Below are 14,233 nucleotides of genomic sequence, written 5' to 3' on the forward strand. Positions count from 1 at the left end.
ATTTCAATAAAACACGTAACTAACGTTACTATCGACGTCACAGAAAAGTCGCAACCATCTTTGACATTAAAGCAAAACAAATAGTAGTAAGCGAGATTATTAGATTAGAATAATTCCAGTTAAAATAAATAATCTAAAGTTGCATTCCAATTATCGACTGTTTAACATCATATTTATTTGAACCACGAAAGGGGTGGTGGTACCTATAACAACTTGTTTGTGTAATTCGAAGAAATTTAGTTTAATTTTTATGTAACAGAGGAAAACAATATTTTGACAATGAATAACAAATAACATAGCCGATGTATTTCAAATTTTAAATTATATATTTTAATTTTGTTCGTGAAGTTCGAAACATAGGCTGGCACGGAAACGTACCAAAAGTTAATAATTTTTAATATTAAAAAAAAAACATCCTTTTATTGTATTGCTGTTGTGTTTATTTTATTATTTTTAAAAATAATAATAATATATGGCTGGCTTTCATTGTTTTAGTTAATTCTGAGACAAAGCACACATTTTTAAATGTTCTGTTTATGACCATCCTTATAGGCATTATAATAGGCTGTTCCGTAGTTTACATATTAATTCTTTTCAAAATAACAATTTCATTGGTCTACCTTAACATACTAATTAATAATGTCGTTTCTGTACTCACATTCGATATTAATGCTGATTCGTTATAACCTTTTTGTGGTGTACTTTTTTTTCAAATAACATTGCCTTAGTTGCAAATCTAAATTTATCTATACTAATATTATAACAAGGTTAACTTTGTGAGGATATCTCTGATATAATATTTGTGAATCCAACAAGTTTATATCCGTCTCACATGCAATAATATTCAGAATGCACAAAACACGTGTAAATGGTGCTTCCCTGAGTAAATTCACCAAGCCGAGTGTGATTATTTGGCGCTTGGAGCTTCAGACTTTCCAACAAACGCAGAAAGCGTTATATATCCTACCTCCATAGACCTTAAACAAATATGGGAATGTTGATGCTTTAAGGCAATGATTGAATATATGGAGAAGGGATTCCGTGAGTAGGCTCAGCAGATTTTCTTGGTGTTAAGCGTTGTAAGGCATTCTGTATCTCCCCCACATCCCACAAAGCTAGGATGCCTTTCAGACCTTCGGCTTTTAAAAAAATCCTAAATTATCTAGGATTATCTATGAACTTCGTTACAATAACGTGTCAAATGCCTAAGCAATCCCTTCCTTAACCTCAGACCTTCACCAGCTTTTATTTAAATTACTCCAAAGCAAATAACGTTAAGCACCAAGTTTTACGTAAATATAGAGTCATCCGAAAATCATAATTTCTTGTATCTGGCCAAATCAACTGTGCTACGGAAACATGCATATTATATTTTTATCTACATACTCAGTGAGTAGCTCTATATTTCATATTCACCAGTATATAACAAATGCGCCGGGGCGTCGGAAGGTCTGACCGACAAAGTTATTACAAACAACAATTAATCCGTCTTCCTGGTCCCTGCGGATGTCCTTTTTACAAAAGGAAACGGAACAGGACAATAAAACTATTATTCTTTGTGCTTTTGCATACATTTCCTATTTTAACAAATCACGGAAGTTGGTAACCCTTACAATTAATAATTTGACAAACTAAATATCATTAGAATATTATGTTATTTTTCGACTAACTTTTGATGTGATTCTGAAAGCTTAAACGATTGACTTGACGTGACACTACTCATTAACTAATTAGTACATTCGTAACACTAACTAAACAACCAACTGCATTTCATTTATTTTTGTAACGAGGGAGGGGTTTTTTTTTAAAGAAAAAGTAGGATTTACATAAAAAATATTTTAGTAATAAAACGAGGTAATTAAGCACCTAGCATAAAGAGTTAGTTTTTAATTAAGTACGATTACTAAACGTTGAAAAAGATCATGTGACATCAGAAATGTCAATAAAAAGGGCAAGATTAGCACGATACACCAAAGATTGATGGGTTTTAAAATATGTGACTACAGGAAGGACCTAAAAAAGTAAGGGGTACCCAACATTTTTATGTCATATTGAAAATAAATATTACAAATCTAATATTTTTAGATTAATCAATTATTATCTATGGAATTATTTTTTTACAAATAAAATTTCTTTTTTCTATGTCTTATTAATTAATCTTCTTAAAATAGTAATTTAAATCCCAACTTTGCAATGTCTGTCGCAATTTAACCATGTATGAACGTTTTATTCTTGCAGGTGGGCCTGAAACATACATTATCATTACATAATGTTGTGTGGAACATATGTGCTAGGTGAGAAATATACATACGTACATAAACGCATATATTCTATGTTAATATACTTACTATATATTATTTAACGCATCCGCGAATTTTACAACTTATGAATAATAAAATTATATGAATTGATTTTGAAGCAATTAATTGCTTCTAAAAAAAGGTTATTAAGCTCTGTGGCGTTTTTGCGCCGGCACCCGTCCCGCCAAATTCAGACAGCACCTAAACGGATGTAACTAATTTCTTTATTTTGTCCCGAAATAAGCTGTTTAGATGAATTCCGGCTTGACGCAAACCCAACTCAAATCTCTTTAGATATTGTTAACGGATAATGCTTGTTTTTATCAAAACTGTTTGCCGCCATTTCCGCTTCACAGTTATCAAAACCTAACATAGTAAGTTTTTAATTACTACATTTTTGCATATTTTACATTGGAGATTTAAAAAAAAAATATATATTTTTGTCCATTAATATACTCTCTTGTTTTCTGTTACATATATATGTATATATAATCTGTTTTGGCTTTCTGTATTGTCTAAGTGTTTTGTTTTATAATATGTATGTTGGCTGTATCTTACTAATAATTAAATAATAAAATAAATAAAGTACCTACCCTACAATTAATATTTGAGCCTTTATTAGCAAATAAAATAGGGGTAAGTATTAGCATTAAGTAAGCGGCTTGTTTTAGTTGTATTATTGTTTAATTAAACTATTCCTTGTTAATTTAATATGGGTGCCATTAAGTATAAATAAATACATAATTGTGGGTCCTGTGCTTTTCAAATAAAAATGAGAAGTTAAGTATTAATTTTTTTTTAAATAAACCATTCTAATACTTCTTTAATAACTTGATTGTAATTACAACAACGAGAGTTATAAAATATTTTCCCTGAAATAATGAACTCTTTGTTTATGGACCGGACGTTTCAGTACTGTCATTATAATTTCGGCAAACAAAAACGATTCAACAAAAGACAGGAAAGCATTATAAATATCCTTCGGCCCCGGAGAGGAGAGTAAACAAAGTCGTCTTTGTTACAATCACGTAGGTGTGTAGCTTTTGTCATAAAGACAAACAGACATGCAGGCTGCACATTAACTGCATCCTATTAGCCGATGCCAGTTTATATATTATACGTGACTTTGCAAAGAAATGGGATAAAATTGATATTCTTTCTCATAGTAGTTATTAGTCTTCTCTTTCATATATGTAAATAGAATTGTATATCTACTATGTTAGTATGTTATTGAAAACTTTAAGTAGGTATTATGTGTCCCCTAAGCGGAAGTAAAATAAGTTCAAATAGATGTAGCAAAAAGTAATAAATAAATATACTTTATAGAAATAAATCCGATGACCTATACAAGGTCTACATAAAGGAGCTAGCTATAGTACAATTATTGTAAAAAAAAAAAACCTCAAAAAAATCTACATAAAAAAGAACTGCTTAATTGGGTTCCATTTACAAATCACGAGTTCCGGTCAGGATACGTGTCTTTTGGTTAAAAAAACAGGAAAGGGACAGTTTAAGATCCCTAATTTTATAGCCTATTGTGAGCCACCGGAACAGAAATCGTTTGAGAATACTTTTATTATACACAAAAACCTAACGGAAGCAGACGGAAGACTCAAATATTAACTTTTTGATCCCTACGTCCGGTGAGCGGATATTATTGTTTATTTTATTAATTTTATACAGTCTAAGACGTCTTGACCAACATAGTTTTCCTTTTTGAATCAAAAGATCTGACGAAATTAACAATTACATGGTTCAGTCATAACTTGGGTTCTTTAATGTTTCTACTAGAGTCGTTAAAAAATTAAATGTATTAAATCATTAGTATTAATCCTTATTACACAAAAAAAAACCTTCCAGATTTTAAACGACAACAATTTTAATTCACAACTATCATCATCAAATAAGGTGAACTTAATGTAACTATTGGTTCACCCGGCTCAAGGCCGAGTCATGAGTGGTAGCGAGGATGCCTCATGTGGTTTGAGTCCCAAATACATCCTCGTAGCCAGAGTAGCGCATGCTAGCAAATAGCCAACCAACCAAATAATATACCTACATATAACAGTTTTTTTCATAATTTTTAAAACGTCCACTTTATTTAATTCATAGTAATGTGTAGATTATTTGAACCTCATTAAAATTACGATACATGACTCATAAATTTTCAAACACATCAAAAACACATGTCTCCATTCATAAGAGTGTCAAATCTGCAGATAAAAACGACAGCCATTTCCGAAAATAAATTTGGCGGGAAACCGAAATAGCGGCGGAAACGTGCGCCCTTATTACCACTCGTATAACTAAAACATCAAAATAAAGTATAAAAAGAAATTAAAATACACTGTACTACATCGAGATTATGGTTGAATATCTCATGATGATAGACAGGGACATCTGATGTTATAGCTATAAACATAGATACGGAAACGATTAGTTTCAGGCCACATGCTGACAGGATGCGTGAATTCATTATCGATTCAAAAACACTATCTCTATCACATTTCCACTTCTAGATTTTGAGTGAGTGCGAGAGAGATAGGTAAAATCCCGCATCCGGCTACAAAACCGCGCAATGTGCGTTTAAATATCATCCAACTGTAAATAGACCTGAAAATTCAAAGTTGTTTTAGTAATATCGTCTTAAATATCTTGCGAAAGAGTCTAAATTGCATATCGAAGTCAAAGTATATGTGCTCTTTTATATTGAAAAAGGTTAAGGGTATTCTCGGCTCTATTCAAATTTGCGTCAGTCAAGACTCAAGAGTCAAGACAGAAATCAAAATCGGTCATTCTGTTTTCAACGTTGGATAGATGCGCTTGTTCCTGCAGTATTTATTTTAAACGTAAATTATTATTAAGTGTTGTGTTTCAGACGTAAATAAGTGTTTGTGTGGTGTTTAAGGATTGCTTAGTCTAGGTTATTTTACAGTTTAGTCTGGTGAGTTGTATAGCATTTCTATTCACTAGTAATGATAAAATATTTTATTTTCTGCAAATTTAATTTACTTTATTTCATGAGATTACATTTTTTAGTAAATGCATACATACAAACATTTGTATTTTTATGATTACAAATTATTTAAAATAATATTAATTATGAAAAATAACCTTTTATTGACAATCATTTCTGAAATTTACCTAGACTTTTAGGTTTGATATTTAAGTACCTAAAACTAGTAGATATATATATATAACTAAAACTGTTTCGTCAAATTAAAACGCGAAATACAATTACTTTATATAACATACTCTTTAGCCTAATACGACGTTACTATTTTTTTTACATAATGATAGCATGCGATTCATAAGGAAGCAGTGCTACCTCGCTGTACATTTTTGCCAATTTCCGCCAATTGTCTGCGAACTTTCTAACGACCATCGCCGCCATAATTATCACTTTCCCGCGCTCTTCTCTCTTCCGGTGTCGTGTTCTTTCTTTAAATGAAACCAAATCACGATTTTCCTTCTATTTTTCAATAGTTAGAGGTGTACTATGTTTATTCTTTATGTTAATTAGTAGTATTTAGTAGATTAAAATATTATACTAACTAGTATAGATACCTCACCCTTATTAAGATAAGATAGATTTTATATTTATTTTATTAATATTAATTGCTTGTGTGTTATCAATTGATTTTTCCAAATTTACATAAAGTGCAAATACAGGTGTTGAAAAGTAGATTATTTTTTAGTCGATCAAAAGTATCCATTATAAATTGCTATGTATTTGCTAAAATCAACAACAGTTTCAGTTTGAGATATTAGGCAGCCGCTAATTATGATAGGAAGCTAATTACATCAAATGTCTATTTACAAAACAATGAGACGTTAAACGATCGAACGTCACCGACAATACGTTCCTTTTTCGAATTGAGCGGAAGTGTCGATTTCGATTATGGAGCGTCCGCCTGTTTGGCGGGAAGACGGCGCGAGCGCTTCCGTTACACTCGTTTAGGGAAATATACGGCACATGCTCGTAAAAAAAATATAGATTAATGGGACATCTTTATGTAAAATATTTTAATTAACACAAAAAGAGAAAATTTTCAGTATAATTGCATAACGTTGATGTTCTGCAGCTTTCGTTTATGTTTCATAAGGGACCGTTCAAGTATTACGTAAGCATTATTTTCTTATTTAGTGATTATGTCAAAAGTTTTTATTTACTTTTTTACACATATTACCCACACATTGTCTATGCTTGACCGAAATGCATTATCGAGGATTCCTACAAATAATTAATTCATTTATATACTATTATTTTTGAAAGCTTTGCGTATTTTTGACAAGATGTATGGGGGGGGGCTATAAAGACGATAGGGGGGGGGGCTATATATATACAGATAGACGTTTTGAGATGAATATAGAAATTGCAATATAAAAACTCATTAATCTCGTATAAATGGCCCCGATAGATATAAATATTCTATTATGCAGCTAACGATACGGATTATTGGTTCAAAGTATTATGTATTGTCATTGCAAGGACGTACATCAATAAACATAATAACATCGGATTTCCGTTACACAAAATCGGGAAACGCAAATAAAAACTTGTATGGCGACAATACGACGGAAACCGTAGACTATAGAGTACAGCGGAAACCGGATGTGGGCCACGCGACTGAACTAATGACAGTTGTTATCTAATACTCGTAGTAAAAAAATATTTACGAAAACGATTTTCGTAAATCCGAAACTATCCCCTGTATATATCTCGGCGTCATCGAGACCTCTTAAAAGTTATTAAAACCGATAAGATGTTACGATTGACAATAAATCAAACTAACAAGTCACCAACCGCGACGAGTAAAAAAATTATAAACAAAAAACATAATTAGTTATTACTGAAACAAATGAAGAAGTACATTTGTATTTTACTTTTAGATGCTCAAAATGCCAACTCAAGCTCGCTGCGATAGAGTTCCCCCCGCAGACGGGGTATGGGGCCCGGTGGACCTAAGAGTGCTACAAGAAGATGATTTACCTTTAGGTACATTTTGACATTTATTATTATTTGTACTATATTTGTTACGCCGCACTTTTCTTTCCAGACATTTTAAACACAACGAACCGACTCCTTTAATAAGCATTTATTAATTCCAGACCCTCGGAGCTGGTGTCGTGCCGACGTGGGCGTCTGGGTCTCTCGTCGAGGTGGTCTACCTGAACGATTTCCTATGAACGGGAAGGCACTGTGTCTCATGTCCAAAGATATGTTCGCTGCCAGGGTACCGAAGGCTGGGGAAGCTTTACATCAGGTATGAATCGATTAAAGAATATTTTTGTAGTTCTATGCATATTGTCGTTTTAGAAACAAATATCCCCCGTCATACATTTTGCCTTCTCCGAATGCATGCAAGCATCACTCGGCTCGGCTTCACTGCAGTTTAATCGAAAGACTCTTTATAACAATTCCATCAATGCAGAAATACGAGACCATTTTCTTATATTACTTCTGTATTTTCAGGACTTTCGACGCCGTCTGGCTAAAGCACTCGCTCTGCAAGAACTACTAGAAAAACTCCAAGCGAAATGAAATAGTAGATAATTTTGTTACACATCACTTTTTGTTATATTTTACCACTTTCAATTAAAAATATTGATACGTTATTGTAAGTTTGTCCGTGTGATACGTTTTCGCGGGTAGGTGTGAAAATAGAAGACGGAGGGCACGAGATCAAAAGTTCATGCATAGGTATAGGCGTGGATTATTTGTAAATAAAGACGGAATCGTTCGATATCGTAAATATCATCAATACAGTAATACTAATTTCCCCGGATTTCTACCGTTTCAACACTAAGCCTAAAAGAGGAAAAAGATAGAGAATGTGAAAGTCTATCATTTGTCGTGAAGGTAGTTTAAGTAAAGGAAATATTATTAGAAATAAGAAGTTGTTAGCTAAGTACCACAAAACCGTTAAAAAATGAATCGGATATCTGTAGGTATTTTATAAGTAGATTCACGTTGTTATTTTTTTTATAATACTACAATTTTGTTTGTCCTAGAAATAGGGAGGTAGTAACCGAAACGTAATATAATAGTTATTATTAATATTACGCGTCCCAACTGCACTCATTAGTGAAATGTTTTATTTGCGCCTCGTTTAAGTTCCTACGACTGCATGTGTAATTGTGTATTGGATATTTCGATGTAGTTTTGTAAGCACTTATACGTATTGAGGAGGTCTACGATGGTCATAAAGTGACGTTTACGGTAAAAAAGGCAGTCTGTTTCGTTTATTATTTTCTTAACGCGCAAGTAAGGTAGTGATAATGTTATTATTAAGTTTCACCTATGTATCGTCGGGATTTGAATTATCGAGTTTTGTCACTCTTATTTTAAGTAGATAAATAAATTGTAAATTAGTTAAAATCTAGTCAAGCATTATGTAAATAAAATAAAATGTTGCTGCACTCTCACTATGATCTATTATTTTTTATATTTATTTATTATGTATTTTGTGGCTTAAACTTTTCGGCTAAAATGTAAGTTAACGAGTACGATCTCATCTAAGAGGACTCTATTTTGTGTAACATTTACAATATCGACACATCAACTTCATAACCTTGTCTACGGTGTTTTATTAGTATTACACTGAATTATGAGCAGTTTATAAATACTTAATCTGATGTGTAATATAATCATTTATTGGCTAAAAGTATTTGCAGTATTCATAGCCTATATAGAAATAATATTTATGAAAAATAAATCAGTAGAAAACTTATATAAAATTTGGTCCCAGCAAAGTAGGACCTTCAATGCTGGCAGCATTCGTTGACCGAGGAACGCCCCAGCTCTCATGAAATATATTATAAAGATGAAACGTACTAGATAGCCTATGAAAGCGATATAATGTACATTGCTCTTGCTTTTTCATGTCTCAATGTAATAAACTCACAAATACCCAATATCATTTATTCTGCATGTACCAAAAAGCCGTCTGTTTTGGTATAGAGGTATTTCAGAAAAGTTACAAACTTCAGTTAGTAGTTGGTATGTACACCTAAACTTATTCTTGGCCCTAAGAAATAACGTGTCAGATAGCTGGCATACTGTAAGTTATTTGCTTTCGCAGTAAAGTACTTAAGTGGAAATCCTTATCGCTGTTGGTGTCACTATATAACCTGCTATCACATGATTATAGTTTCTAAAAAAGTGAAAAATAATTCAATCTTTTTGATAACAAAACTTGAACTTTGGATTTGGAGTGTCCTTCAGAGAGTATTAAACATTTGAAAGGAAAACTAAATGTCAATTGTCATCTGTCAATGTGAAATATATTTATGTAATTAAAAAACAAGAAAAATTCAAAATTAACTTCTGGTATTCTTTAATAAAAAATTTAATAGAATATTATATTATAAATAGAAATGGGCACAGTGCACGCAAAGGTGAGTGTTTTTCTCAGAAGAATGTCTTTACTCAAAGGTTAGAAAAACAAAATAGTCTCATTTAAACCCCTAGTAATAATAATTAATATCCCAACTAATTTCTGATTTTACCTCCCATTAAAAAGAGGAGTCAACTTATTTGTTTAAAGCGTTATATCCTACAGTGTGTTCAACCCATAACTCTGTTTTGATAAATAAGTATTTTGCAGGCACAAGCTGACAATGTAAGCACAGTGGGTGGTTTGTTTGAGCTTGATGAACCAGACACATTAGAGGTGGCTATCCCAAAACCCACAATTAAACTTAATGGAGTCAGGGTAAGGTTTATCCAGAGTATTTGTTTAATATATTTTTATTGGTAATATTACATTATTATAATTTTGTTTTAATTTTATGAAATTACTATACAGAAGGAGAGTACTATACATGGAGAACTTGGTTCACCAATCAGAGTAACCTCTTTGTTTACATGCATTTTCAAACATTGTTCTGAATTTTATCAATATCAAACCCTGTGTTTATAGGCACGTGTTGACCGAGTCCATGTAGACGGATTAAGCAGGACAAAAGATGATATTGTCCGTAGTGCTGTTGATGAACTGTTCCATGCTACAGATTTTGAAGATGTTATTTTGAAAGCACACAAGGTACAGAAGTAGTCAATTATGAAACTTAAAGTTTATATATATATACTGTTTTTTTATTATATATATACTTGCTAAAACTTGAGAATAGCTGGACTGATTTGGCCAATTGTGATCTTGTAATGTTTGTGGCAAGTTCAGGCAAAGTTTCAAAAAAAAATATTCAAAACAATGTCTCTTAGTTGTGTGTTGTGTATTTGTTGTGTTTCTCCAAGGGAGTTGGTACGGAATAAGTTTAAGGAATTAAATATTATGACACTAACTGGTCAATATCTTCTAGAAACCATGTTGTATGTACAAAAAAATATAATCAATTTTAAAACAAATGGTGACTTTCACCAGTATAATACGTGAAATAGAACTAATTTGAGTGTACAACCTACCAGGCTCCAGAAGATAAACTACTCCTTATATGGAAATTGTATTCGTTTTTACAACAAACTCCCAAGCGAAATTAGATAATTATCACTAAATTAATTCAAAGCCCCCGTTAAACGTAAATTAATCAATAAGCTAGCTTTTTTATACTATTCTCGGGATTGATTTGCTCGAGTTCAAACAATTTGTATGACTCAATACTTGGCGGTTCAAAACATTGGCGGAAAGTTACATGCCAGTTCTTTTTACCTGCTCTACGCTTTGACTTGCAAACTGGTAGTACATGTAAATTTACAATTAATTTAACTTCTTTTTGTTGTTCATAAGTGTACTTACTTACTTAGATGAATAAAGATATTTTGAGTTTGAGTTTTATGAACTAACACAAACAACACAACACCAATGAGGTTCATGGTCTGACCTCTTTGGTCTGTTTAAAAAAAAAGTGAACACATACAAGTAGATAGTAGGTTCATCAGGTCATCTAGTGTCTTATAAAGACTACTATACAATTATGAATAAATAGTGACTTATAAAAATATTTCAGGCTCGTCGCTCTCTGGATTCATTGGGATGCTTCAAAGATATTGGTGTATATATTGATGTTTCCAATGGTCCTGGATCTACACCTGAAGGCTTAGAGGTATATATATATTTTTTTAATTAATTCTTAACCTAAACAATAGTATAGTGACTATCATCAAGTTTTGTGTAGTATGCAGCTAAGGTTTAGCTAAGCTTTTAAATCTTATGCAAAATGTGTAACTGAAATGTCAGTATTCAACCATTATATCCTGAAAGGAATTTAAAAATAGTTTTTTTATGACTTTCAGGTGACATTTCAAGTGCGTGAGCTGTCACGTATAGTGGGAGGTATCAACACAACTGTTAGTGAAAATGAAGGGAATTTAGTTTTAGGTATGTCTTGACATAACTATCTGTAGAAAGATTATATGTATTCAACTCGGTGTAAATTAGCTTGCCGGCACAGTTATGTTGTTTGATGATATATTCAATATACACTCCTATACGAAAACTATTCTCATTATTTCAAAAGGAGTACTTTTCATGTTTATATACTTCTAGGATAGATTAAGAAATATGTCTTTTCGCATATTTGGTCCTAGTCTTGGTACAAATCGGCACATTCCATTCACCCATCTAGGTGTCCGTCTGCCGAATGTGGCGGGTCGTGGTGAACGGGTGTCGGCTGAATACAGCGTCGGGCACCGCAGCTCTTCGAATTTCAGCGTGGCTGCCACTAAGCCTTTCCCGAAGAGTGCACTGGAACCAGTGTAAGTGATTCATTAAATTACTTAATACACTTCTCACTGCCCACTAACGGTATGTGTGTATTTTATTTGTATTACATTTGGTTGCTTAATTTTCAGCGTGACCACATCGGTGTACCAACAGAATCATGAGTATCCATGGTCCGGGTACAGGCTTTTGGACCGAGGTGTCTTATTGGACGTGGCCTTCAGGACTTCACCCGCTGTGAGTTTCTCCACATTATAAGCGAATTAGAGGATTAGAATCTAAACAAAATTTTAGTTTTGTTTAAGGAATCTCATGAAATTGTGTAAATTAAGTTTGACTTTTGAGACAAGGTGTTGTGTATTTCTGCCATAATTTCTGACACTTTTCAGACCAAACATAACCTTCAGTGGGAGGGCACGGTGCGCGACGCGTCCGTTCTCAGTAAAACGACCAGCTTCAAAGTCAGGGAGAGCAGTGGTGAGAACGATGTCTATCACTGCTCGTACACGAAACGAGAATGATGATGAAAAAATGTCGTGATAACCAATGAAACATTCGTTCATTCCAGGTCCGGTCCTGAAGTCAGTGATCCGTCACATCGTGACAGTGGACCATCGCGACGAGGCCATCTTTCCCACTCACGGTACTCGGGTTCAGTTCTCGAGCGAGTTGGCGGGATTAGGAGGGGGCGTGGCCAACATTAAGACCGAGTTGCAGGCCGAGGCCAACAAGGAGATCGTGCCCGGCGTGGTAAGTCCATTCATTCTGTATATCTGATTAAATATCGTGAAAACGTGAACGTCATCCACCTCTATCCGTCTCAGGTCGTCCAACTGACGGGCGCGGCCGGCGTGCTCCACGACGTCTTCGGGACGGAGATACCGGAGCTCTTCTATCTAGGAGGACCTGCCACCATACGCGGGTTCCAACAGAGAGGCGCCGGCCCGCATTGCGACGGACTCGCCACCGGCGGCACGGTGAGGGAACGTGAAGTGGCAAACAATTGACCACTAATATATATACATAAATAATTAATTGTTCCTTCGGCTTGTCATCAGATGTACTGGGCGTCCGGTCTACACCTGTACACGCCCCTACCCTTCCAGCCGGGGAAAGGAGGGTTGGGAGAACTGTTCAGATCTCACCTGTTCCTCAACGGAGGCTGTCTGGCACATCCGGGTAAATATTGTATCGCTCTCCGCATACAAAACAATAGAACGCAACTCGAAGGGAAGCTTAGGTCGATCGAAGTATGGTAAGAGCTCTGTCTAAGAGGAAAGACCGTCTGTCCGCAGAAGAGAAGACGCAAGCCATAATCGAGTCGCTGTCCTCCGTGCGAGTGTCGTGCGGGGCGGGAGTGGCGCTTCGCTTGGGGCGAGTGGCTCGCGTGGAGCTCAACTACTGCTTCCCTCTGCGGGCGGCCGCGGGAGACGCTCCCGCGCCCGGGATACAGTTGGGCGTGTCTGCGCATTTCCTGTAGACTCACCTCTGATGCAGAAGGTGAGACATTATGATTTTATAAAAAAACCTGCTGTATTACACTTCGAACGGGCAATGTGATCTAAATAATTTCCTTATTTATGATGTCATTCGGTTACCGAATCCCTGGAGTCATATTCCTGTATCAATGTCATTTACCAAAAGATTCCATAATCTTGTTTCGAGATCTAGAATAAGGTCTCGCTTTGCCGGCTTTGATGATTTTAATAAATTTGTGTATTTTGCTTTCAGGTGATCTTAGCGATGAACACTTTATTATTTAATTCAGACGAGCTAAACTGTAAATTATTAGTTTTATTACAAATAGTGTTGATGTAATTAATATTGTTACCGGATTTGTTGTTTTATTTTCTCCTCTACCCTCGTAAACTAAGTACAAAAAGATTTTTCAATTGTTCCCATTACATTAAAGCATATATTATTGGTTTGGCGACATCGTTTACGAGAGGCAAAAGTTACTTATGTGTCCGATTATGAATCAAAAAGAAAGAAAACAAATCTTATGCATTTTACTACATTTTTCACATTTATTAACGTTATCTTAATTTTTTGTCTAAAAAAAGATGACCCGTCATAAACATTAAATTTCGACAATATTTGACAACTTGACGCGAGTGACATTTGCGACATCGTCAAATAGTGTCCGCGCCATTCCTTCTGTCACACTACTATATTATATCTACAAAATACAATATTATTACGATTGTGTATAGTATAAATTAAATACAAAGTTCAAGTTCAATTTTCGTT

At 34.2% G+C, this 14,233-nt stretch overlaps 1 protein-coding gene and 1 long non-coding RNA gene across 2 annotated transcripts; both read left to right on the forward strand.

Annotated features, from left to right (window-relative positions):
• The first annotated feature begins 5,082 nt into the window (after window positions 1-5,082).
• On the forward strand, window positions 5,083-7,454 carry LOC123717216. The gene is made up of 3 exons (XR_006754782.1): window positions 5,083-5,244; window positions 7,194-7,299; window positions 7,413-7,454. It is a non-coding gene; the product is annotated as an uncharacterized LOC123717216 (long non-coding RNA).
• Window positions 7,455-9,547: 2,093 nt separating this feature from the next.
• Window positions 9,548-13,818, forward strand: LOC123717483 (sorting and assembly machinery component 50 homolog A). Its single transcript, XM_045673487.1, has 13 exons — window positions 9,548-9,701; window positions 9,911-10,018; window positions 10,226-10,348; window positions 11,271-11,366; window positions 11,557-11,641; window positions 11,889-12,018; window positions 12,115-12,220; window positions 12,373-12,460; window positions 12,552-12,733; window positions 12,808-12,960; window positions 13,042-13,162; window positions 13,279-13,483; window positions 13,715-13,818. Exons 1-12 carry the CDS (start codon window positions 9,681-9,683, stop codon window positions 13,461-13,463), a joined length of 1,398 nt encoding a protein of 465 aa, XP_045529443.1. The 5' UTR covers window positions 9,548-9,680; the 3' UTR covers window positions 13,464-13,483; window positions 13,715-13,818.
• The last annotated feature ends 415 nt before the right edge of the window (window positions 13,819-14,233 follow it).

This window comes from Pieris brassicae, chromosome 12 (genome assembly GCF_905147105.1).
Source record: "Pieris brassicae chromosome 12, ilPieBrab1.1, whole genome shotgun sequence".
In the NCBI taxonomy this organism is placed as follows: Eukaryota; Metazoa; Arthropoda; class Insecta; order Lepidoptera; family Pieridae; genus Pieris; species Pieris brassicae.

What these genes read in the sequence shown, in the direction of transcription:
- LOC123717483 (XM_045673487.1), top strand. Translation starts at nt 9,681, where the DNA reads ATGGGCACAGTGCACGCAAAG. An exon ending in TTAAACTTAATGGAGTCAGG is followed by an intron (nt 10,019 to 10,225) that starts GTAAGGTTTATC and finishes CTGTGTTTATAG; the next exon opens with GCACGTGTTGACCGAGTCCA. An exon ending in AGGAGATCGTGCCCGGCGTG is followed by an intron (nt 12,734 to 12,807) that starts GTAAGTCCATTC and finishes TATCCGTCTCAG; the next exon opens with GTCGTCCAACTGACGGGCGC.